The sequence below is a fragment of the Monodon monoceros genome, unplaced genomic scaffold (assembly GCF_005190385.1).
Source record: "Monodon monoceros isolate NGI ecotype Baffin Bay Population unplaced genomic scaffold, NGI_Narwhal_1 Super_Scaffold_20, whole genome shotgun sequence".
In the NCBI taxonomy this organism is placed as follows: Eukaryota; Metazoa; Chordata; class Mammalia; order Artiodactyla; family Monodontidae; genus Monodon; species Monodon monoceros.
Window position 1 is genome coordinate 31,672,946 of NW_021703777.1, and position 26,840 is coordinate 31,699,785.

Consider the following 26,840-nt stretch of genomic DNA (forward strand, 5'->3'; position numbering starts at 1 on the left):
TTTTTTTTGCGGTACGCGAGCCTCTCACTGTTGTGGCCTCTCCTGTTGTGGAGCACAGGCTCTGGACTCGCAGGCTCAGCAGCCATGGCTCACGGGCCCAGCCGCTCCGCGGCATGTGGGATCTTCCCGGACCGAGGCACGAACCCGTGTCCCGTGCATCGGCAGGCGGACTCTCAACCACTGCACCACCAGGGAAGGCCTCATACATCTTTTTATACACACACACACACACACACACACACACACACAATTTCCCTATCTCATAACCATCCTGTTAGGTAAACAAAATGCATATTAATAGGTACTTAGAAATGTCTAAAAAGTAGCAGATCTACGATAGCATTTTTCAACTTTGATTCCAGGCCCAGTTTTTTTCCCCCACTCATTCCTGTCCCCTTTGAGTTTTTTTCCTCTGAACACTTGATTTCTTTATTTTCTGTTATACTTTTTATAGCATAGTTGAAGATAGTGCAAACTTTACCTTTTGGATATATAACTTTACTTTTGGCCTCTTGATGTAGTTTAATGATGTGAGAAATGCCTATGAAAACTCTAAACTCATCTAGTCTTTTTGCTATTGAGTGCTTATTCTTAAATATATATGTCCTTATGCTTTATATAGCTAAAAGCCCAAACCACTTGGAAAGTTAACTTTTTTTTTTTCTTAAAATTTATTGGTGGTAGTTACTGAAAACATTTTTGTACCTTATAAACACTTATACAATTCCAATTCAAGCTATAAAAAGTTACTACCATGTTCTGTCTGTAGCTTACCTTTTTACACACACCCTCCTTACTCTCCTGAAACTCTTTTTTTTTTTCTATTGAACTATAGTTGATTTACAGTATTACAGTATTGTGTATAGCAAAATGATTCAGGTATGTATATATTCTTGTTCAGATTCTTTTCCTTTATAGGTTATTACAAGATACTGAATATAGTTCCCTGTGCTATACAGTAAATCCTTGTTGTTTATGTATTTTATATATAGTGGTATGTATCTGTTATCCCTCCCCCCTTTCCCCTTTGGTAACCAAAAGTTTGTTTTCTATGTGTATGAGTCTGTTTCTGAGTTGTAAATAAGTTCATTTGTATTATTTTTTAGATTCCACAAATAAGTGATATCATGTAGTATTTGTCTTTCTCTGTCTGACTTAGTTCACTTAGTATGGTAATCTCTAGGTCCATCCATGTTGCTACAAATGGCAATATTTCATTCTTTTTTATGGCTGAGTAGTATTCCATTGTATATATGTACCACATCTTTATCCACTCATCTCTCAGTGAACACTTAGGTTGCTTCCATGTCTTGGTTATTGTAAGTAGTGTTGTTGTGAACATTGGGGTGCATGTATCTTTCTGAATTAGAGTTTTCATCTTTTCCAGATAAGAGCCCAGGAGTGGGATTGCTGGATCATATGGTAACTCTATTTTTTGTTTTTTAAGGTACCTCCATACTGTTTTCCATAGTGACTGCACCAATTTACAGTCCCACCAACAGTGTAGGATGGTTCCCTTTTCTCCAGACCCCCTCTAGCATTTATTTATTATTTGTAGACTTTTTTTTGATGATGGTCACTCTGACTGGTGTGAGGTGATACCTCATTGTAGTTTTGATTTGCATTTCTCTAATAATTAGAGATGTTGAGCAACCTTTCATGTGCCTAGTGGCCGTCTGTATGTCTTCTCTGGAGAAATGTCTATTTAGGTTTTCTTCCCATTTTTTGATTGGGTTATTTTTTTGATATTGAGTTGTGTGAGCTGTTTGTATAGTTTGGGAATTAAATCCTTGTTGGTCACATCGTTAGCAAATATTTTCTCCCAGTCCATACATTGTCTTTTCGTTTTGTTTATGGTTTCCTTTGATGTGCAAAAGCTTATGTTTGATTAGGTCCCATTTGTTTATTTTTGCTTTTGTTTCTATTGCCTTGGGAGACTGATCTAAGAAAATATTGCTACATTTGATGTCAGAGAATGTTTTACCTATGTTCTCTTCTAGGAGTTATAAGGTGTCATGTTTTATACTTAAGTCTTTAAGCCATTTTGAGTTTGTTTTTGTGTATGGTGTGAGGGTGTGTTGTAACTTCATCGATTTACATGCGGCTGTCCAGCTTTCCCAACACCACTTGCGGAAGAGACTGTCTTTTCTCCATTGTATATTCTTGCCTCTTTTGTCAAAGATTAATTGACCATAGGTGTATGGGTTTATTTCTGGGCTCTCTGTTCTGGTCCATTGATCTATATGTCCATTTTTGTGCCAGTACCATGCTGTTTTGATTACTGTAGCTTTGTAGTATTATCTGAGAGGTCTGGGAGGGTTATGCCTCCTGCTTTGTTCCTTTTCCTCCAGATTGCTTTGGCAGTTCTGGGTCTTTTGTGGTTCCCTACAAATTTTAGGATTATTTGTTCTACTTCCGTGAAAAAAGTCATGGGTAATTTGAATAGTGATCTCATTAAATCTGTAGATTGCTTTAGGTAGTATGGCAATTTTAATAATATTAATTTTTTCCAATCCAAGAGTGTGGGATATCTTTCCATTTCTGTGAGTCACCTTCAATTTCCTTTATCAGTGTTTTATAGTTCTTAGCATATAGGTCTTTCACCTCCTTGGTTAGGTTTATTGCTAGGTTTGTTTTATTTTGTTTTGTTTGTTTTGTTTGATGTGATTTTAAATGGGATTTTTTTTTTTATGGAAGGTTAACTTTTGATCTTTGCACAAGAGAAGATGCTTCTATCCTATGCTGTGTTTGTAATTTTCAGTTTAGTATTAACATACTAAATCAGATTCTTACCAGATCTCAGTCAGATTCTTAATGACTTGGATAGGAAGGTCAAGACAAATAGCTGTGGTTGTCAGGTGGGAGAAGGACACAGATGGATCTGTGTGCCTTATTTAGGATTTGGGCTTGGTTTTTTATTTTTCTTTATTGTTTGAAGTATTTACTAACATTGTATTAAAATCAGAAGGTGGGAACAAAGAAACAGAAGAAATCTATCAATATGATTTCCCTCGATAACATTGCAGGAATGTCTCAATAAGGTATCTTCCAGTGGGACTTGCTTCAGTTCCCAGTAATTGGTTTTCCAGTCTCTGTTTAAATCCTTTCATGGGCATTGCCAGTATTTTTCAAAGTATATACATTATTTCAAAGTATATACATTTATTATGTAAATTTTTCACTTCTGTAAACTCTGGTTCTTTTCCAAATCTATCTATTCCTTACTCTTAGTATCCTAATTTGTTTTCCCTTTTACCTCTTTAATCATTTTAAGCATTCTTATTTTCTAGTCTAAAAAGATTTTAAATATGTGCTTTTGAAGATGAAAATTCTTTTGTTCCGAAAGTATCCCCTATCACTTCCCGGTTAAGAACTACATGAATCTAGTTTCTATAGACTTTGTAATTGTCCACCTGTCCTGAAATATATTTTAGCTACTATTTTTAGTTTTAGGTATTTTAAAATATAAAATATATTTCATTTGAAGTATGTCATGTTTCTCTTCAGCCTTAATTTCTAACATGCTTTTAAAAATATTAACCCATATTAAAGAAAGACAAATATATTAGATGTCACTGTTCGTACAGAAAACATTTTATATTTAATTTGCAAAGGAGAAAAATAAGACTCTAGAGGTTAAATGGTTTGCTCCCAGGAATCAATTTCAAAGCCAAAATGAAAACCCATGGACTCCTTACCTTCTGTTTTTGATCGTTAGGCCTCAAGCCTGAACTGGACTAATCTCAAGTTTTCACATCTAATTATAAGAAATAATTTTCATGTCTTATGATGAGGAATCTGACTTAATGTACAATGTGATATAAAATCTCAATTTATCCAATGTATAGGTTTGTTTAAAACTTTTGAGCAAAATTATAAACCAGGTTATATGTACTTGGTAGCTGGTTATCAGGAAACCTTTAGAATACCTCTGTGTGTACTTTAAAAACCAACAACAGTAATGACCTCATCCCATAATTTATTCTCTTTTATTGAAATTGCAATATATGATTTTATTCATTAAGCTTAGCTTGGTGGTTAACTTTTCTGTACATTTATGGAGTAGCTGAGGCATTGACTAGTTGTAACACTAAAACATTGTCTACTGAGGGATAACACTGAAAAAGAATCCCAGATTAAAAGTTTCTCAGTAGCTGAATTTTCTTCTCTGTCAAAACCAGAATTTATTGAGTTTTAGGGCAAGGGTCAGCTATTTGATCAGCACAAAAAGTGGCAGTTTAGGCAAATGTCCGGGTGGCCTTTTAATGCTCCCTATTATGTATTGTACAAGTATTTCCTAGCTGTCTGGTGCTTCGTGTATAGAAAATCTTATAACAGCCCATTCAACACTTCTCCATAGCAGCACCAACAAGGGAGCCTATTGTGGTCAAAACTTTTCAGATGTGGACACCTGTTCTCTAGAAGTTTTACAGAAGCCATAAAGTAACCAGCTATCACTAACTTTATTGGTATGGACTCAGGGCAGACTGGCAACCTTCAAGTGAAGAGTTGCATTTTGAAAACTTAGTATACTTCTCTTCCTAGTGTTAATGAGCACTGTTAGATAAACTCCTAGGGGAAGTTTTAGTTTGACACCATCTACAAACTGGATATAAATGAAAGGATATAAGGTCAGTATTATAACTGTGTTTAAATTAATTGCTGTTATTTAAAAGTATACCCGAGGCTATGAGGAATATTTGTCTTCACATTAAATCACCACACATTACTGTTTATTTTTGTCTACTTCTCTCTCATTTTTTACTGTTTTTAGTATGTTTGCTTCAGGCCATCCCTCTTCTACTTTGGCTGAAATAATAAGCCCTCTAAACATATTAGTTATTAGCAGGTGTCCCAAGTACTTTGTACATATATTTTTTTGTGGAGATTATTATTTCCATTTGTAGATGAAAAACTGAAGCAGAAGGAGACTAAAAAAAACTAGCTCAAGACATTAGAGCCGGTGAAGGGCAGACTGGTCATGCAATTTGGCCATAGAACCCATGGAATTTAACTTGCTATCCCATGTCAGTCTTGCCTCCCAAATTTTTAGTAACTGTCTCCTCCTCCTTAGCTTTACTACCATTATCCTTCCTGATTTAGTGACTCATTTCTCTTTTGCCCAGTCTTCTAATTGGTTTCCTTGCTTCTGATTTCTCAATCTTCTACTCTGGTCCATCCTCCATGCCTTATATTACCACTAGAGTCACCTTTCTATCCTGAGCGAATAGAATGTGTCACTTTCTAGATCAAAGTTCTTCCATGGCTTTCCGTCACTTGTCCTACTGGAGTCAATCTGATCCCTTTAATATGGCCCTGCTTAATCTCAATCCTGCCTTCCTGTCTGATACTAATTCCTTTCGTTATCTTATTCCAACTTTAGGTTCTAAATTATTGAATTACTTCCCAAATGTGTCATGGTATCTTACAAATCTATGCCTTTGTTCATGCTGTTCTCTTCCTGAAATATCCTGCCAATCTCCCGGCCCCAATCCACCTCATAAACTCTTACCATCCTTTGAAATTTAATTGTTTTAATTCTCTTCTGAGATGCCTTTTCAGATACCTGATTAAGTAATTCTTCCTCTTGATTTCCACCATACCTTATCTTCCTTCCCCCATGGCAGTATCCATTATCTCGTTTTGTTGTTGTGTTTAAGAGCTTCTCTCCCTCTAGGCTGTTAGCTTCTTGAAGATAAGCTATGAAGATGAGCAGATAGTTTTCCTTTCTAGCACAGTGCCTGGAACATAAAATGTTAATACTTAATGTTTGTTGAATGAATCATTGTATCAATGAATAAATAAATGATATGCTTTTGACCCTGAAAGATAAAGTTACTAAATTTAGCACGAGTTGAGAATAAATTAGGCTTGGTGTGAGGGACTGATGTGTTCTTTCTCAAGTCGTATATACATTCTAGAGTAAGTTATTAATTCCTGAAATAGGAGATATGAATTGTACTATAGATATTTTAATAAAGAGCTTTAGTTTTAGGGCATAAATTTGTGGTGCTGATTTTGACTAAATTAGAGATCACTTTGCTTCTTCCTAGCTGAGTACTGAATAGTTGACACTGCTAGATAAGTCACTGTTTAATTAGCAAGGTAATGCTATACCTACACAGGTGCTTTGACAGAGGTATTGTAACGTGCTGTGGGATTGTGGTTTGTTGGTGGTGGGGTAATTATTTCAGTTAGTGGTGGGAGAGTATTAGGAGAGGCATGTCAGGGAGCACAAGGTGATAAGTGCTCTGTAGTAGATGCCACTGTCACATTCTAAATACTAATGTTACGGAAATCCGTCTAGAGTTCCCATACGGTAGTCACTAGGTACATGTGTCTATGGATTTTGAAATGTGGCTAGCCTGAATTGAGATGTGATGGAAGCTTAAAACACAATGGGGACTTCCCTGGTGGCACAGTGGTTAAGAATCCACCTGCCAATGCAGGGGACACAGGTTGGAGCCCTGGTCCAGGAAGATCCCACATGCCACGGAGCAACTAAGCCCATGCACCACAACTACTGAGCCTGAGCTCTAGAGCCCGCGAGCCACAATTACTGAGCCCGCACGTCACAACTACTGAAGCCCTCGTGCCTAGAGCCTGTGCTCCACAACAAGAGAAGCCACCGCAATGAGAAGCCCGCACACCTCAACAAAGAGCAGCCCCCGCTCGCCGCAACTAGAGAAAGCCCGCGCGCAGCAATGAAGACCCAATGCAGCCAAAAAATAAATTTAAAAGTTTTTAATTAATTAATTAATATTTTTAAAAACAATGGATTTCAGAGACTCAGTCCCCCTCTCCCCCAAAAGTAAAATAGTTCATTAGCAATTTTTTTTGCATTGATATATGTTGCAGAGATAATATTTTGGATATATTGTGTAAAATTAAATATACTGTTAAACAGATGAAGTTAACTTTTATTATTTTAACATGACTGCTAGAATATTTAAGTTACATATGTGGCTTGCATTATATTTCTGTTGTGCATTGCTGACCTAGACTATACTTTAAGAAGCGCCAGCCCACAGTTAACTCCCTTTTACGAGTTAGTTTATGTCATTCTAAAGTCTACTATCCCGACACAGCCAAAATTAAAAAAAAAAAAAAAAAGAAGAAGTCTACTATCCTCACCTGCTTTGCCTTATCAATATTAACCAATTCACATGGGGGGTTGATCACTACGCTGATCTTGTTAGCATTACGTTTTAACATCTGTTTTTTGAACTGGTTTTTATTTATTTTTTTTAGCCTCATGGCACGTGGCATCTTAGTTCCCCCACCAGGGATTTACCTGGCACCCCCTACATTGGAAGCACAGAGTCTTAACCACTGGACCACCAGGGAAGTCCCTAAACTGGTTTTTTAAATTGTGGAGGGACTTCCCTGGTGGTCCCGTGGTTAAGAATCCACCTTCCAATACAGGGGACCCGGGTTTGATGCCTCGTCAGGAAACTAAGATCGAATGTGCCGCGGGACAACTAAGCCCACGCACCGCAACTACTGAGCCTTTGTGCTCTGGAGCCTGTGTGCCGCAACTAGAGAGAAGCCCACACGCCGCAGCAAAGAGCCCGTGAGCCACAACAAAAGATCCCATGTGCCGCAACTAAGACCCAATGCAGCCAAAAATAAATAAATAAATATTTTAAAAATAAATAAACTGTGGAAATTTTACTCTTCAGTTAATACTGTTCTTGGAAAGGAATAGTTAATGAGATTAAGAAGCAGCCCCTCCCCTCCCCTCCCACCATGCTTATATTAATAGCTCTTTTTACTAAAGAAGTACTTGATTTTTGTTTTTTTGCGGTACGCGGGTCTCTCGCTGCTGTGGCCTCTCCCGTTGTGGAGCACAGGCTCTGGACGTGCAGGCTCAGTGGCCATGGCTCACAGGCCTAGCCGCTCCGCGGCATGTGGGATCCTCCCGGACCGGGGCACGAACCCGTGTCCTCTGCATCGGCAGGCGGACCCCCAACCACCGCGCCACCAGGGAAGCCCAGAAATACTTGATTTTAAAGGCGTAAGGTGGGCTTCCCTGGTGGCGCATTGGTTAGGAATCTGCCTGCCGATGCAGGGGACACGGGTTCGAGCCCTGGTCCAGAAAGATCCCACATGCCACAGAGCGGCTAAGCCCACGTGCCACAACTACTGAGCCTGCTCACCTAGAGCCCATGCTCCCCACAAGAGAAGCCACTGAAATGAGAAGCCTGCGCACCTCAACAAAGAGTAGCCCCAGTCGCCGCAACTAGAGAAAGCCTGCGCATAGCAAGGAAGACCCAACGCAGCCAAAAATAAATAAATTAAATTTTTTAAAAAGCATAAGGTGTCAAATATGCATGAGAATTATTATATATTAATGTATAATATGGAACTATTATGTAGTTCCACTTCACGTCCTGAAGTTATTTCACACTGTCTTTGTAGTGTGCTTCACTTACTCTCTTCTTTCCAGAATTGAATATGATGCATATCGTACTGATTTGGAAGAACTGAATCTTGGACCACGTGATGCAAACACTCTGCCAAAGATTGAACAATCACAGCATTTGTTCCAAGCACATAAGGAAAAATACGATAAAATGCGCAACGATGTTTCTATCAAGTTGAAATTTCTAGAAGAAAATAAGGTAAATTTATTCTTTACCTTCTGAGATCTTTCTGTGGACTTTAAAGTCACCCTAAAGAGAGATAAATAGAAAGTTTTTTGTTTCTGTTAACTGTCTTTCATTATAGAATTGACCCTTGAACAGCTTGGGGGTTAGGGGTGCCAACCCTCCATACAGTCAAAAATCCACATGTAACTCACAGTTGGTCCCCCCGAATCCAGGGTCCCCCGGAGTCTGCGCTTCCACATCTGCAGGTTCAACCAACCACAGATCATGCAATTCTGTAGTATTTACTGTTGAAAAAACTTCACATATATGTGGACCCATGCAGTTCAAAGCTATGTTGTTGAAGGGTCAGCTTTGGAATTGTTGGAAATGGGATTCCATTTATAATCAGCGTTTTAGTTTTTAGAAGTACATAAAATATATTTACTTTTCTGTCATAAAAGTCATCTTTAACATGTAACAATTGGCAAAAAATACTTGATGTTGATCTTCAGATTGGTGTTAGTATCAAGTGCTTTAAAAAGTTGCATAATGATAGATTCTGTTCTGAATATTTTGAAAAATTTTTATTAATGGTAGGTACAGATTTCAGGAAGGGAACATCATTCTTCCCAGTAATTAATAAATGAGGAATGACTGAAAGGTTCCGTTGAGGGCTGCAGTTAGCATAACCTAGAATAAATAAGCCAGGAAACCAATTTTACACATTATTTTCATGTAACATGAATACATCCAAGGACTAGAACAGTAAGATCTGAGAAGGACCTGCTTTCCTTGGAGGTAGACTCAGGTAATAACAGGCTCCCGAGCTTTGGTTTAAGTGAAGGACAGGTTCCCATGTTTAACATTACATGCATATCCAGTTCGGGGAGGGGGATTGCAGTTCTGAAAATGGAAGAGCCAGTAGTGAGCTAGGTACAGAGGAGGTGTAGATCAGTCCTCTGGAGATGGGGTCTCATCATTGCACATTGGTGGTCCCCTTTCTGCGCTTCTCACATCCTCTGAAGTCATAATAGACCTTCAGCTCTGCTTTCTTCCAGGTATCGTCTTAATATTAATTTTCTTCAGTTCTAACTGTCTGTTGATATCTTCTTGTTTTCCTTAACATTTCCTTAGAAACTCTTCTGGCTACCATAAGAGCTGCATACATTTCCTTCAGGCCAGCAGTATCACACACTTGTTTTGTTAGCTACAATGGATGAAAAGTACTGATTTTCCATTACACTGAAACCATTATAGTGTCAGTAAAGGAAACCTCAGCGGAGTCATGAGACAGCTTGCCCAGCACCATTCAGACAAGAGCACAGTGAGCCTTTTAGCGTTCATTAGCTGAGCACGTGAGATGGCATTCATTTCAGTCATTTGGTTTAATATTTTGAAGGATAGGAATATGTCAATACTTAGATATAGACATATATTTTAAATAAAAATATTTTTTACATACTCCCCTAGAATCAGCATGGTACAGTGTGGTGCTAAATGAAATATGCTGGCATTTTATGGGCTCTACCTAAAGCTAATTTGAATGGAAAGAAAGGAATTTGTCTAATTTGGGGGTTCAGGACCTCTGCTAATAGAGAAAATTATTTTAGGAAATGTTTAAAATGGTAATTGTGGTCTATTGGAATCTATTGGTATTTATTGTGTGCTATTCTCTGGATAGTGAGATTATGGGTAATTTTGTTTTCTATGTATTTTTCTGTATTTTAGACATTTTCAATGAAAAGTTACATTGCTTTTATAAAAAGGAGAGAAACATTTTGAAAGAATTAGTATCCCTAAACCATCTATGTTTATATGGTTCTTGCCAGAGTAAATAAAAATAAGCAAATTATACAAAGATAAATAATGTCTGTGTGACTGCTGCTTCTCTTACTATGTAACTGTTTTTGAAACTTGGCAGTAGATCTCCAGATTTAGACATGAATCAGGGAAGGCAGTTATTTGTCAGTTACTAGGCATTTTATTTATATTCTCTCACTTAATCCTCATAACAGCCTTCATACTCAGGAGACACACTGAGAAGTGAGGAAAGAAGAGACCAGCCAGGTCATCTCTGTAAATTGTACATATCAGTCAGGTGGCTCTCATATCCAGTTTTATCTTATTGGCATTGAAGAATTTTTAAAGTTGGGAGTAACAGAAAATTATGACTTAAAAACACTCTTCAGGCACCGTAGTAAGGGTCTCGACTAGGTTCACTGCATTAGCAGAGAAAGGAAAGAGCAGCGGTTTCAAGGCTGCATGACAGGAATTAGGAAATCAACATAGGAAGCTGGTTTGGCCTGAAGCTTAGGGACGAAGGTTGGGAACTTGTTCTATTTAACCCAGTATTTAGTTTGAAATGACAACAAGATATTCACATGGAAACAATTGGTAGGAAGTTTATGATGTGGGTTTGCAGTTTGGATGAACAAAGTCAGGGTTCCAGAGATAAAGGTTTAGAAGTCATTACTTTGAGAATAGTGTTGTCATTGTCACAGCTTCTCTTCTTTCAACCTTCCTTACTATAAAATAAAAAAAATTGCCTTTATTCTCAAGGATTTTATGTTCTTAGAGAGCCTAGAGATATTCTTTGTTTGGGGTTTTCCGCAGTTGTCATCAAGCTGAGTTTCAGTTTCAACTCAGTAATCATTAATCAGCTATGTCTAAACTAAAATCTGAAAGAAACTCTGATCTTTTTATCTTTTGTGTTTAATTCTTTAAAACTGTAAAAAGATAATGTTTTTCATCTCTGTTATTTTAAGCAATAAACAGCTATAATTTGGGTGAAGACTTAGATCCATGAGAAAATTTTTCTTTGTTTTTTATTATTGTTGTTGAGCAACTTTTACCCTTTTCTCTTCTTTTATAGCTCTAACAAAGGGAGGAAAAAGCAAGCCTTTAGGCCTAGGAATTGCCTGTCATTCCTGTTTGCTTTCTTGACAGTTTGAAATGCCTCAAATTGGGGGTTTTCCTCTCTTGTTGAACTACAACTGAATTTGTACCTTAGCATTTCCTTTATACACAATTGTCAGGTAATCTACTTAGCACTTGAATTTTACCAAAATATAATATACTCTTTCTATTTCTTAAATATTGTATATTAAATTTTTTTTAAATGTAAGTTATCTGAAACATCGATGAGTATGCTATTTTGTAATTTGATGATGTCCTGAAAGCTACTGTTTTTTTCTAAAGTTGTTTTTGCAGCTTTTTTTGAGGGTGGGGGGGTGCCAGGGGAGGGGTTCTTTTGGTTCTCATATCCTGGCTTTTGGAGTGTCCTACCATAGCGACACTTCTCTTGCAAAATGCGAGACCAGATAACCAAACAGCTAGAACAGTGCAGAAGTAAAATAGTCACTCAGACTGTGACTCGTTATAAATTTTAGTGGCCAAACATTGTGAGAATATTTTTGTTTATTTTTTTTGTTTATTTTTTATTTTTGTTTATTTTTTGGTTTTTTTGGTTTATTTTTGTTTATTTTGTTTATTTTTGAACTTTAAAAAGTTTTGAGAGTGACTGGGAGATGGATTCTTTACTATTATCTTAGAAAATTGAGGTGTTTATATGTACTTAGTCTAACCTTCCTTCTCTCTGGCAAAACAACGGGAATAGGTGTGTAAAATACCTATGTGTATACCGGGGTGTGTATGTGCATGCATTAATGCTGAGAGATATGTGCACATATCCATGTTTGTCATTTCCCCTTAATGGAAAAACTTGAATTCTTCTACTGTTTACAATCTATACTCTATCCAGCCCCCAGCCCTACCCCCCACCCTCCTGATATATTGTGTTTACCTTTAACCTAAACAACCCTCTGATATTCTCTTCCTCGTTTACTAAACAACACTGGGTTGCATAACAGTAAGGACACAGTTGATTAGGCTCTTCTAACGTTTCTCCTTTCATCAATATTTCTTTTCTTCTAGACCTTTAAATATTGTAACTTGAGCTATTTTCTGACTTAAGGCAGTTTATTTACCTTTTTATTGTACCTTTGAAGGTTCAAAACAAAACAGAAGCTAGAAAATAGAAAACATAGTCAAGAGAGAAAATAGTCATTTCTGGTGCTTTGTAGACTTCGTGGGAACACAAAACACATTGTAAATCAACTATACTTCAATTTAAAAAAAAAAAAAACACAGAACAAAGTAAACATACTCACATAATGTGAGACAGCTATATATGTAGTTGTGGTTACCCAGTGACTTTATACAAATATGTACTGTAATGGGAAATACCCAAAGCCTAGTACATTTTTATAACAATATGCTGTAAATGTTTAGAAAAGCTTGGAGAGCAAAGGTATTCTTCTCTTTGAGAAGAAAAAATATGAGCCTCTGAATTTAAAAATGGATATCTGTTGCCAGATTTTAAGAAACATGTTAATCGTTACTTAATATGTACAATCAGATACATTCTTGAAATCTCTTTTTCCCTATTGTCAAAAGAAAAGGACCCTAACTTTTTACTCTTGATATTTTTAAAATAGTCATGCCAGTGATGTACTGTCATCTTCATTTCTGTAACTGTAGGCATAAACAGTATTCTTGGTATTTGCTCATAAGTCAAGTGAAATTAATTTCTATAGGTAAAAGCACCCGGTTCTAAATAAAAAATAAACATTTATGGATTGAGATGTGTAAATACAGTAAACAACCTCAACACCGTGCCAAATATGATTACCTACATTTGGATCCTGTGAAACAGTCCCTTAGTCCTGCAACTCTACTTCCACACTTAATTCCTCAGTGTATTTAATCATGTAATTTGATATAATCTCATGTTATTGTTCTTTTTTTCATTCATTTAACAGACATTTATCAAGTATTATACTGTGTACCAGGAAATGTTCTGGATATTGGTGATGCCCAGTGAGCAAAAGTTAAAAAAATTCAACCCTTAGAATTTATAGCCTAGTAAAAGAAACAACACTGATCAAATCACACCAAAATATAAATGTAAAATTTTGGCTGTGACCAGTGAGTGCTCAGGCTCAGGCTTCCATGTGATGTAGAACATTAACCAGATAAAGTGAGAAGCAAAGAGTATTTCTGGCAGAAATGGTAGGGTGTGGGAGGTAAACGGCCAGACGATGCAGGCCTTATAGGCCATGTTAGGGAAAATTTATTTGAATATCAGTGGGAAGCCACTGAGAGAATTCTTGGCAAATGATGGGTCTGTTTTTGGTTTTGTTTTAATATTTATTTGGTTGCACTGGGTCTTAGTTGCGGCAGGTGGGCTCCTTAGTTGCAGCATGTGAACTCTTAGTTGCGGTATGCATGTGGGATCTAGTTCCCTGACAAGGGATCGATCCTGGGCCCCCTGCATTGGGAGCGTGGAATCTTAACCACTGCGCCACCAGGGAAGTCCCGGCAAATGACAGGTTTTAAAAATGGTGCATAGATTTTAGTAGAACCTAAGAGTGAATATAGGAGTTTAGACAAGAGATAATGGGAGCTTGGATTAGTGTTAGTGGAAGTGGAATGAACTGAAGGTTTCAAGAGATACTTACAAGGTAAAACAGAAATACGTGTAAAATACTAAGAACAGATTGATGTAATTGGCACCTTTGACATTTTATTCCTTTATTCAGCAAATATTCATTAATTGTTTTTCATATGTCAGTCACAGGGTTAAGTAATAGAAATATAATGGCCTTGTTGTCATAGAGCTTTTGGTCAAGTAAGAGAAATAGACATTAAACAAATAATTACAGAAATACAAACCATGATCAGTGCTGTGAAGGGAAAATAGAGGGGTCTTGTGAATATACAAAGGGGACTTGGCTTGATGTGGTAGAGAAAGTGACATTGGAGCTGAGGATCCAAAGGGATGGAGAGGAGTTACCAAAGGTGTGTGGAGGAAGGAATAGAATTTGCAAAAGCCAGTTGAAGGTCAGTGAGGCCAGAGTATGAGGAGAATGGGGGAGAGTAGCTCTGTATGAAGCTGGACCGGTAGATCAGGCCTACACAAGAATGAAAAGACCTATGTACAAGGTTATTCATCGCAGTGTCACTTGTAATATCAAAAGATTAGAAACAACTGAAACAGTTCAGCAGTAAGGCCTAGTCGAATCAACGGTGGTTCATTTATGCAACAGAATACTTTTCAGCTGTTAAAAAAAAAAAAGAATAGGGATGCAATTGATAGAAAGATCCTCAGAACATACTATTAAATGGAAAGAGCAAGGTGCAAAGCAGTGTATATGGTACAGAACCTTTTCTGTGAGAAAGGAAGGAAATAAGAATGTATAATCATATTTTCTTGTGTTTGCATAAAGCAAAACCAAAGGAATTAACTAATTAAAATTTTTTACCTATAAGGGGAACAGAGTATTTGGAGACAGGACTGAAAATGAGACTTCTCATTATATGCTTTTTGTGTCCTTTCAATTTTGATCCTACCTATTCAAAGAATAAAATTTGATTTTTAAAAGAAAGGAAAATAGGTATAGATAGAAAATGTTTGTTTTTAAAATAGTATACCTTCTGTTTTCAAAAAGACTCAACTGGATTTCTGTTTTTCTTTTTTTTTTTTAATATTTATTTATTTATTTGGTTGCACCAGGTCTTAGTTGCAGCAGGCAGGCTCCTTAGTTGTGGCTCACCAGCTCCTTCGTTGTGGCACATGGGCTCCTTAGTTGTGGCATGCAAACTCTTAGTTGCGGCATGCATGTGGGATCTAGTTCCCTGACCAGGAATTGATCCCATTCCCCCTGCACTGGAAGTGCAGAGTCTTATCTACTGCGCCACCAGGAAAGTCCCGATTTCTATTTTTCAAGCATAGCTTAATATACATATTTATATAACCTATAATTTTCCTCTTAGCTTAAAATCAAATGATTGATTCTGTGTTGGAAAGAATAAAAAAACAGTTTCATCTTAAGTGACAGATTAGAAATGATGTGATAGTGCCTTCCATTAATGCAGAAAATATTTTCTTGTATGCTGCCATGTTTGCTGTTCTTAGTGGTTTGACTTCCAGGTCCCTTTAAAACTTTCTAAACACACATGGAGCAGGAAAAATTTGACTGTGATTTGCACTGTCTCCTTTCTCTCTTTATGAAAGAGGCAGAAGTTAACGATCTTTATATGAATCATGCAACCAAAAAGAATTGTGAGTTGTGGGTTGATTTTGAAATTAACATCAACCAAGCCATATCTATCCAGAGTCGGTTGGTAATTTGCAGTTCTCAACTGGTGAATGCAGGAGAGAGCACACCCAGCTGACCAGTTCATACAGTCTCTCTGTCGGTTGTGCTACAATTTCCAGCATGCAGTTTTTGTGAAAGAAAGGTGTTTTGTACAATAGATTTAAAAGCCTTCCAGAGGGATAGCTGTATGATCATGAGTTGCTGTTTTTATATGTTTGACTTGGTTCTGTTTCTTGGCAATTATATTTAAAGTACTTGTGTTTTCTGACCCCTTTTGGTCATAAGTGACCAACTCATTTGGAGGATAGGTTCATTTTTCTGTTTTTTATCTTATAGGGGAGAGGATTGTTCAGTCCTTTCACTTTGAGTGTATAGGATTCACTTATTAAAATTTACTTCTTGGGAATCCCCTGGTGGTCCAGTGGTTAGGACTCCATGCTTCCACTGCAGGGGGCCTGGATTCAATCCCTGGTTGGGGAACTAAGATCCCACAAGCTGCACGATGCAGCCGCCCCCCCGCAAAAAAATTAACTTCTTGACCATTACTACTGCAATGTCTCTATTCTGTTAGATGGTTGGTACTGTGTATGCCTCAGATCCACATTTCACTTATTTTGCCGGCCTTGGGTATCACCCAAGTCAGTTTGCCAGGTTTTGTGATAAAGGTGAGTTTTTAAGTAAGCAACCAGTGTGAGATTTGAACAGATCACTGATACTCCACATTGGTTTTGGTGGCGGTGGCATTACTGCACTTTTTTTAGCTCCTAGTAGTTACAGTCTCTGCAATTTACTTAAAAGTAAGCCCTTTAATTAGTATCTCTGAGTAAAATCTCAGACGATACCAGCAGTGTTTAAGAACTTGACTTTGCATTGTTCTTTTTCACCTTTCCTTGAAGTCCTTTCAGTAATGACTCAGTGCTTTCCTGTTGACTATATATATATATATGCTTAATTACATATATATATATGTAATTAGGCATTACAAATAGCTTGCTTTGGGCTATTTGTAATGCCTACTTCTAAAGAAATACTGTATAATGGTATTATGACAAGCTTGCTGACAAGCAACTTACAGTCTAATGGAGAACATTTAGTAAAATCTATTCTATACAAAATGCTGAGTAAAGCATGAGGAAGAAGAAACCTAGAATTTGATGAAGAAAACCTTAGTGTGGGCTAAAAGTACTTGCTGGGCTGGGTGGCAGTGTGACTTGAGCAGGGCCAGACAGAATGAGGAACACGAGCACTGGCAGAAGGAGGTCAGAAAAAAAGTCTGCAAGAAATCCTGGATCATATGTTTCAATGATTTGTAAACTTTTGTTATATTTTCTGATCTATTCTTAAAGCAGAACAGTATTGCTGCTTATAGATTTTTTTTAGGAAAAATAATGGTTTTATAATAACATTTTAGTAAAGCTTTTCCATTAAGTTTATAAACAGCTGTTAGGTGCATGGGATGAGAATTTTGTAAGCTGTATAAGAGGAAAAAAAAGTTAGCTTTCCAAGATAAAATAACAGAACCATACTTCTGAAAGAAAACTATTTTGTGAATGTAAAGATGAATTTGAATTGGCCATTGGTTTATCTGTAAGTTCCTGTTGCCCAGTGTCCAAAGGCCAGTGAGAACTGGGTCACCTCATTAATGAAAGGAAATACCCAGTTCCTTAACTACTCTTCTGGACCTAAATTAATTTTAAACTAGGAGTTCAGATGCTAACTTGAATGATTTCTGCTACTTAATATTTCCTCGAGCAGAGTTTCATTCTTTCTTCCCCTGTGTATTACAATAGTGCCCAGGGCTTTCTCCAATTAAAGCACAAATCATACTGTGCTGTGAATGCCTGCTAGTCTGTTTCTTCTCCTAGAGGTAAGCCCCATGGATACATATTTAGGGCATTCCCTTCCTACAGTAAGTGAACTGATAGAGACTGACCTTTAAGTAATCTGCATATAGAGGAGGCTTTCTGTAAGTATTTTATATAATATCTGTATGTATATCTATAATCTGTGATCTAGGTGATCATACTAGTGTACAGATGATGATGCTGAGGTCCAGAGAGGCTAAGTAACTTGCCCAAAGTCTCACAGCCAGACCAGGGTTCAAATCTAGATCTGTTTGACTCCATAGCCCTGCTTTTAGTTAAGTAAATGATGTTATAATGCTGCTCCAAGAAAGGCTTGGAGGGAAAAGATGGGAGATAACGTTGGAAAACAGAAGCCATATTGGTCACATCTAAACCTGGAACTCTTGGAGGGAAGGGTGAGGACAGGGAGTGAGCTAACATGGTAAAAGCCATAGAACAGAAGCGCCAACAGGCATTTTTGCTAGGGTGGGAAAACTTGTGCGTTGAGAATTTTAATGTACCGTTGGATAAAAAACGATAAGGCGTAGTGCTGTGACTCACTGTTACTGGAGTTTACAGACTGCGTTTCATCAGTTATCTTCTTTTCAAAACAAAACTGCCATTTTTAACTCATAGGATGCTTTTTTTTAAAAAACCCACTTGTCGGTGATTTGTTGAAACCATCCCAGTGAGTCAGAAAAATAAAATCTATTCTTCCACCTCCATGTTTGTCTTTCCTTTTTCTCACTCCCTTCCCAGTGCTCACTCCCATATTTCTGATAGTGCTTCTCTTTTTCAGCTGGTAGCTGCTTTCATGACAAGCATTTCCAAAGCTATTACAAAGTAATAAAATTATACTTCACAAACCTAATAAAAGGCCAAGACAGGTACACATTCCTGCTGTTACTCTTCTGGTTTCTTCCTTACTGGAAAAAGATCAATGATGGGCAGAGAAAGCATATCATCATACATTTTTAAATAGTTGGGAGTAAAGAAAGGAATTAATTCTTTACATATCAGTGGTTGGAGACTTCTTACTAAAGAATGATTTTGTGGGCTTCCCTGGTGGTGCAGTGGTTAAGAATTCGCCTTCCAATGCAAGGGACATGTGTTCGAGCCCTGACCTGGGAAGATCCCACATGCCGCGGAGCAACTAAGCCCCTGCACCACAACTACTGAGCCTGAGTTCTAGAGCCCGTGAGCCACAACTACTGAGCCCATGGGCCACAACTACTGAAGCCTGCGTACCTAGAGCCTGTGCTCCGCAACAAGAGAAGCCACACCAATGAGAAGCCCGTGCACCGTGAGGAAGACACAACACAGCCAAAAATAAATTAATTAATTAATTTTTTAAAAAAAAAGAATGATTTTGTTCCAGCTTTTCCTTTCATGTTTAAGCCAAGGTACTGCCCCAGTATTCTTGTACACTTAATATAAAGCCCTATTTTATATAATTACTGGAAGAGCCAATAAGTACTTTGAAGAACTTAACAATTGTAAATATGTTAAAACTAATAGCTTAACTAGAAATTACCTCATTTAAAAAAATGACTTCAGTGTCTCTGATAAAAAGGTATGTAATCTAAATTTGATTTGGAAAAAAGTTCATTTGGTAGAAATAAAGTACTTTTTTATGGTTTTGATGCCTATGAAATAACACTTTAAGTTTTTTAGTCAATAACTTTTAAGTGGTATTTATCTTCTGTTGATACATGCTGTATCAGCAGGAGAAAGTTTTCAGTGTGATCCACTTGACATCATCTATCAGTTCTGCTCTTAAATTTCTCTTACCCAGTTTCTGTTTAAAACCTCAGCTTGTCTCTGTGTGTCAGTAGTCAGTGCTGAAGTTTGTTTTGCCCTTTAACAGTTAAAGTATTGTATGATATATTTTCGGTCATTCACCAGATGTTGCTATAGTGGTTTTGCTTGTGTCTGATCTGGGTTGCTCATTGTTTGGTAGGTCTTTATGAAAGTTCTTAGTAATTGAGTTCACAGTGATTTAGTATATTTCTAAATTACTCTGTTTCTGATGTTAGGTTTTCAAAGTTGGTCAAATCTGTCATCATCTCACCACAGGAAATATTACCTCTGTCTTCTCCTATTTTAAATCTGCTTTTCTGTCATGTTTTATTTATCCTTATAACCACTTTAAACCTTTTTAAAGTTAGGAGATAACATACATAAATAGCTCAATGTAGATTTTTTTTCCTGCTCTGTAATTATGGAAAGATTATATGAAAGTTTTTTATTATATGAAAGTTTAATATTGCATTATTCTTCATAATTTTAGAAAGAATTAGCTTTTATCTGTTCCAACCCTTGCATTAGATCCTTGTCCTGAGGCTGTTTAAATGCAACTTCAGGACTAGAGACAAAATAGGAAGGAGGTTTAGATATATCTTTTCTACATTTCTACCCTTCCTTTAACTGATCTGTTATACCTTCTTTTGTTTGTTTCAAACTTTGTTTAAAAGCTTTCTAAAATGTAGAATAGAGGCAGGTTAGAATAGGTGAAAGAACATGGACCAGTCTTGGAATAAACATTCCTGTTTCCCAAATCCAGCCTATCTGCTTCCTACCTGTCTAAAACTTAGGTGAGTTACTTAACTTTCTGAGTCTGTTTTGTTTTTTTTTAATGATAACATGGAGAGAATAGAAGATGTAAGATGTAAGGGTAACATATTACCTGTCACACAGAAAATGCTTCACAAAAGTTAGTGTCACCCACCATATCAAAGAATAGTCTACCAAAAATGCTTGGCTGTTTCTTTGATACTGTATGCTTATCACTTCTCATGATTTCATAGCATAAATATAGAAGTAAATTGAAAAAGTGTAATGACCCTAAAATATTTCCTCCAACATTTCGGCTTTTTGCCCCTTCTCCTAAAAGCAGGGTTTGACCTTTTTCCCCCCACCTTATGTTCTTCATCTCTCTCCTCAAGCCAGTTCTAGTTGAGAAACCAGAATCTTTCCCAGACTGATCTTTTTTCTTTTTTTTAATTTATTTTATTTACTTTTATTTTTGGCTGTGTTGGGTCTTCGTTGCTGTGTGCGTGCTTTCTCTAGTTGTGGCGAGCGGGGGCTACTCTTCGTTGCAATGTGCGGGCTTCTCATGGCGGTGGCTTCTCTTGTTGCGGAGCACGGGCTCAAGGTGCACAGGCTTCAGTAGTTGTGGGTCACGGGCTCTAGAGCGCAGGCTCAGTAGTTGTGGCGCACGGGCTTAGCTGCTTCACGGCATGTGGGATCTTCCCAGACCAGGGCTCAAACCCATGTCGCCTGCATTAGCAGGCGGATTCTTAACCACTGCGCCACCAGGGAAGCCCTGCCAGACTGATCTTTAGAAAAAAGCCAGATAGCCTAGTAAAGTGAACCTGATAGACAAGCCGTATACTTAAAATAATACTTTTAAGTCTTGTTAAAACTGCTTATTATATATAGTGACAACAGCACAATATCATTACCAAGGTTGCAAAAATTATCTTTAAAATTGTATTGCAACTGCTTTTATAATGTTTCTTAATTTTTCCTCTATTGGTAATGATTTGTATTTACTTAATAACCAAAGCATTCTGAAGATTCTTTGTAGCCTATCAGTCAGAGCTGCACTGAATACATTATATGAGTACAGACCCTAGTGCAAATTAAAATTAGTCAAAAATAAGTGGAGATTGGACTTCCCTGGTGGTCCAGTGGTTGAGACTCCGTGCTTCCAATGCAGGGGGTGTGGGTTTGATCCCTGGGCAGGGAAGTTCTGCATGCCACGTGGCACGGCCAAAAGTAATAATAGAGTAAAAAAATAGAAAAAAAAATTTTTAAGAGAAAAAAGATAATTAGAAAAGCAAAATATTCTAAGTTTTTAATTCATTTAATTTAGAAAGTATACTCCTGTTGAGAACTGATTTATTAGTTTATTTTAATTTACCTTTATTTTTTACTTACTAATGGTTTGATTAGATAAAAGAGTCAACTTACCATTGTTATTTAAATTTGCATCTGATTTTGAAGACTACTACCAGAACTAAAACTCGTACTAGGATAACACTTACATAATCAGTGCTAATAGAAAAATGAGATAAGTTGTCTGTTTTGGTATGAAACAGCTTCTGAGATTGAAGTGACAATGAAATTTTTTATATTTTATTTCCATAATTATAATTGAAAAGCTGTGACTCCCCAGAGGCTCTCTTTTTTCCAGGAACTTATCTGAAGTGCTGATACTTTAAAAGGCTTTTACACATCAACCTTCTCACAGTTACCAAGCGAATGTTTTTGTGAAAATGGGTATTGTATTATTTTGTTGTGAAAACTAGAATTCAGTCCTAAAAAGCATCCTCTTTCCTTTATTTCCCATGGATTAAGTTTCACTGGGTAGTGGGGGACCATTTTAAATACAGCTAATGGCCCCGTTTTGAGGCTTGGGTGGTGGGCTCCCAAGCTTCCCTCAGCTACAAGAAGTGTGTCTCTGTGTTAGGTTTGTCGACTGTCGGGGGTGGGGACTCTGACTTGTGTTGACAGCAGTAGGGTTAGCTAGAAATTGGCTGATTCCCTTCCCACTTTCTGATGCTCTAACTTTCTTATAACAGCTCTCTGCAGTTCAGTACGTGAATCAAATCCTGTGCTCTTTTACTGTCTTCTCCAATTCTTTTTTTTTTTAATATTTTATTTATTTATTTGGTTGCATCGGGTCTTAGTTGTGGCAGGTGGGCTCCTTAGTTGCAGTTCATGGGCTCCTTAGTTGTGACATATGAACTCCTAGTTGCAGCATGCATGTGGGATCTAGTTTCCTGACCAGGGATTGAACCCGGGCCCCCTGCACTGGGAGTGTGGACTCTTAACCACTGCAACACCAGGGAGGTCCTTGTCTTCTCCAAGTTCTAAAACACTGGGAGTTAAAATTCAAGTCAAAAATTTTTTGTGGTCCGAAAAGGAGTAATTAGTTAGAACCTATTTCTAAAAATTATTAGAATTTCATACGAAAAATACAGAAGCCCTTTAGTTGCTCTGTTGCTCCAGGAGCCAAGGGTCATCTGAAATTGGAAAACAAGAAAGGCCAAATAATACTAGTAGGTGGAAAATTACTGTGTGACTCAAGTAGGTTACTACCATGAAAACCTTAAAAAATAACTCAATAACAGGGAAGAGTGTTTATAAACTGGTACATAAACGTTCAGCTAAATTTAATACATCTCTAATAGAAGTGCCAGTTTCTGTCCTTAAAAATAAATAGAAATAATGTTTTTCTACTGAAAGAAAGCCTTTCAACAGAACGGCTTTTTGAGAGCCACTTGAGTTTCCAAATATATGTGTACCTCTATTTAGAAAGCAATTTTCTCAGAAAGTTTTAGTAGAAAGGAACCATAAAAATTATCTTACTCTCAGTTTCTTCATTATGCAAGTGAAGAGAGTTCATATGGTTAACTTGAGGCAGAAATGGGAGTTGAGCCCAGTTTTCCTGAATCATTCTCCTTCAACTATATCAGCCTCCTTCTGCAGTTAATAAGAGACAGGCAAAGAAAAAGGTTATCTACTTAATGGACATAGAAAATAGAAAATTAATAAATGGTTTATTTGTGGTAGATTTGCTTTGTTCCTATTCAGGAAAATGGCATTTTAGGGAAGGAAATTTTACTTACGTGTGCTTTCCAAAGAATCAAAATGCATCACATACCAGTTTGTAAGGATTGTAACATCATATTTTAGGGCCAGATAGGAGTTTTCCTTGAATTCTCTGAGGTGTATTACTTTTAGAATCTACAAGCAAAGGTGAAAGTCTCAATTATAAACAGAACTGACTTATGGCTTTAGGGAGAATTAGAAACTAGAAAGATTATTTGAAACTTTCTAATTTAGTTTCTTTTTTAAATCTATCTACTCATTTATAGTCTTTATTTTTTATACTACATTTGAAACAAGTCATGAAGCTTCATTATTTTCCTTTTTTCTTTCTTTCTTTTTAAAAAAGTATTTGGTATACACACAAAACAATATATGTAATGCATTCCTCTCAGGTCAGTACCTAGCTGTGGAATAGCTGGATTGTGTGTATACATACACATGGGAATAGTAGGTGCATGTTTAACTTTTTAAGAAACTGGCAAACTTTTCCAAGATGGTTGTACCATTTGACATTTCCACCAATAGTATATGAGAGACCAATTTGCTCCACATCCTCACCAATAAGGTATGGTTAACCTTTCATTTTAGCCATTCTGGTGGATGTGTAGTAGACCTCATTGTGGTTTAAATTGGAATTTCCCTAATAAATAAAGTTGTTGGTCATTTCATGTGCTTATTCGCCATCTGTATATTTTCTTTGGTGAAATGCCTGTTCAGATTTTTTCCCCATTTTTTCGTTGGGTTTGTCATTTCCTTATTCATTTGTAAGAATTTTTTGTATATTCTAGCATCAGGTTCTTTGCCAGATATGTTTTGCTCATATTTTCTCCCAATAGGAGAAACTAGATAACATGCCATGGGACCAAACACAGCCTATATTATATATATATATATATATATATAATTTTTTACAAAGGAAAAACCAATTATATATATATATAATATATATATATATATTATATATATATATATAATTTCTTACAAAGGAAAAACCAATAGGGATGATAAGCAAAACTCAGAATAGGGAGGAAACTTGCACAAGCCTCTTAGATAGCCGCAGACAGCAGAAGCAAGAAGAACTACAATCCTGCAGCCTATGGAACTAAAACCACATTCACAGAAAGATAGAAAAGATGAAAAGGCAGAGGGCTACATACCAGATGAAGGAACAAGATAAAACCCCAGAAAAAAAAACTAAGTGAAGTGGAGATAGGAAACCTTCCAGAAAAAGAATTCAGAATAATGATAGTGAAGATGATCCAGGACCTCGGAAAAAGAATGGAGGCAAAGATCGAGGAGATGCAAGAAATGTTTAGCAAAGACCTAGAAGAATTAAAGAGCAAACAAACAGAGATGAGCAATACAATAACTGAAACGAAAAATAAACTAGAAGGAGTCAGTAGCAGAATAACTGAAGCAGAAGAACAGATAAGTGACCTGGAAGACAGAATGGTAGAATTCACTGCTGCAGAAGAGAATAAACAACAAGAATGAACAGAAATGAAGACAGCCTAAGAGACCTCTGGGACAACATTAAACGTAACAACACTCACATTATAGGGGTCCCAGAAGGAGAAGAGAGAGAGAAAGGACCTGGGAAAATATTTGAAGAGATTATAGTTGAAAACTTCCCTAACATGGGAAAGGAAATAGCCCCCAAGTCCAGGAAGTGCAGAGAGTCCCAGGCAGGATAAATCCAAAGAGAAACACACCAAGACACATAGTAATCCAACTGACAAAAATTAAAGACAAAGAAAAATTATTGAAAGCAACAAGGGAAAAATGACAAAAAACATACAGGGAACTCCCATAAGGTTAACAGCTGATTTCAGCAGAAACTCTACAAGCCAGAAGGGAGTGGCATGATATATTTAAAGTGATGAAATGGAAGAACTTACAACCAAGATTACTCTACCCGGCAAGGATCTCATTCAGATTAAACGGAGAAATCAAAAGCTTTACAAACAAGCAAAAGCTAAGAGAATTCAGCACCACCAAACCAGCTCTACAACAAATGCTAAAGGAACTTCTCTAAGTGGGAAGCACAAGAGACGAAAAGGACCTATAAAAACAAACCCAAAACAATTTAAAAAATGGTCATAGGAACATACATATCAATTATTACCTTTAACGTGAATGGATTAAATGCTCCAACCAAAAGACACAGGCTTGCTGAATGGATACAAAAGCAAGACCCATATATATGCTGTCTACTAGAGACCCACTTCAGACCTAGGGACACATACAGACTGAAAATGAGGAGATGGAAAAAGATATTCCATGCAAATGGAAATGAAAAGAAAGCTGGAGTAGCAATACTTATATCAGATAAAATAGACTTTAAGATAAAGAATGTTACAAGAGACAAGGAAGGACACCACCTAATGATCAAGGGATCAATCCAAGAAGAAGATACAACAATTATAAATATATATGCACCCAACATAGGAGCACCTCAATACGTAAGGCAACTGCTAACTGCTATAAAAGAGGAAATCGACAGCAACACAGTAATAGTGGGGGACTTGAACATCTCACTTACACCAAGGGACAGATCATCCAAACAGAAAATTAGTAATGAAACACAAGCTTGAAATGACACAATAGACCAGATAGATTTGATTGATATTTATAGGACATTCCATCCCAAAACAGCAGATTACACTTTCTTCTCAAGTGCACATGGAACATTCTCCAGGATAGATCACATTTTGGGTCACAAATCAAGTCTCAGTAAATTCAAGAAAATTGACATCATGTCAGGCATCTTTTCTGACCACAACGCTATGAGATTAGAAATCAATTACAACGAAAAAAACGTAAAAACACAAACACATGGAGACTAAACAGTACATTACTAAGTAACCAAGAGATCACTGAAGAAATCAAAGAGGAGATCAAAAAATACCTAGAGACAAATGACGACAAAAACACGATGACCCAAAACCTATGGGATGCAGCAAAACCAGTTTTCAGAGGGAAATTTATAGCAATACAAGCCTACCTCAAGAAACAAGAAAAATCTCAAATAAACAGTTTAACCTTACACTTAAAGGAACTAGAGAAAGAAGAACAGACAAAACCCAAAGTGAGCAGAAGAAAAGAAATCATAAAGATCAGAGCAGAAATAAATGAAATAGAAGCAAGGAAAAAATAGCAAAGACGAATAAAACTAAAAGCTGGTTCTTTGAGAAGATAAACAAAATTGATAAACCATTAGACAGACTCATCAAGAAAAAGAGGGAGAGGGCTCAAATCAAGAGAATTAGAAATGAAAAAGGAAAAGTAACAACAGACACTGTAGAAATACAAAGCATCCTAAGAGACTACTATAAGCAACTCTGTGCCAATAAAATGGACAATGTGTAAGAAATGGACAAATTCTTAGAAAGGTATAGCCTTCCAAGACTGAACCAGGAGGAAATAGAAAATATGAACAGACCAATCACAAGTAATGAAATTGAAACTGTGATTAAAAATCTTCCAACAAACAAAAGTCCAGGACCAGATGGCTTCACAGGTGAATTCTATCAAACATTTAGAGAAGAGCTAACACCCATCCTTCTCAAACTCTTCCAAAAAATGTTTGATAGAATTCACCTGTGAAGCCATCTGGTCCTGGACTT

General features: G+C 36.9%; 1 protein-coding gene across 7 annotated transcripts in view; it reads left to right on the forward strand.

The window, feature by feature from the left end:
* The window catches only part of ARFIP1 (ADP ribosylation factor interacting protein 1), a 128,175-nt gene that overhangs the window by 90,451 nt on the left and 10,884 nt on the right, over positions 1–26,840 (forward strand). For all 7 annotated transcript variants that reach the window (XM_029235340.1, XM_029235342.1, XM_029235341.1 and 4 more), the window contains one exon: positions 8,450–8,624. In XM_029235340.1, coding sequence (XP_029091173.1) covers positions 8,450–8,624 — 175 coding nt within the window. The remainder of the gene's footprint in view (positions 1–8,449; positions 8,625–26,840) is intronic.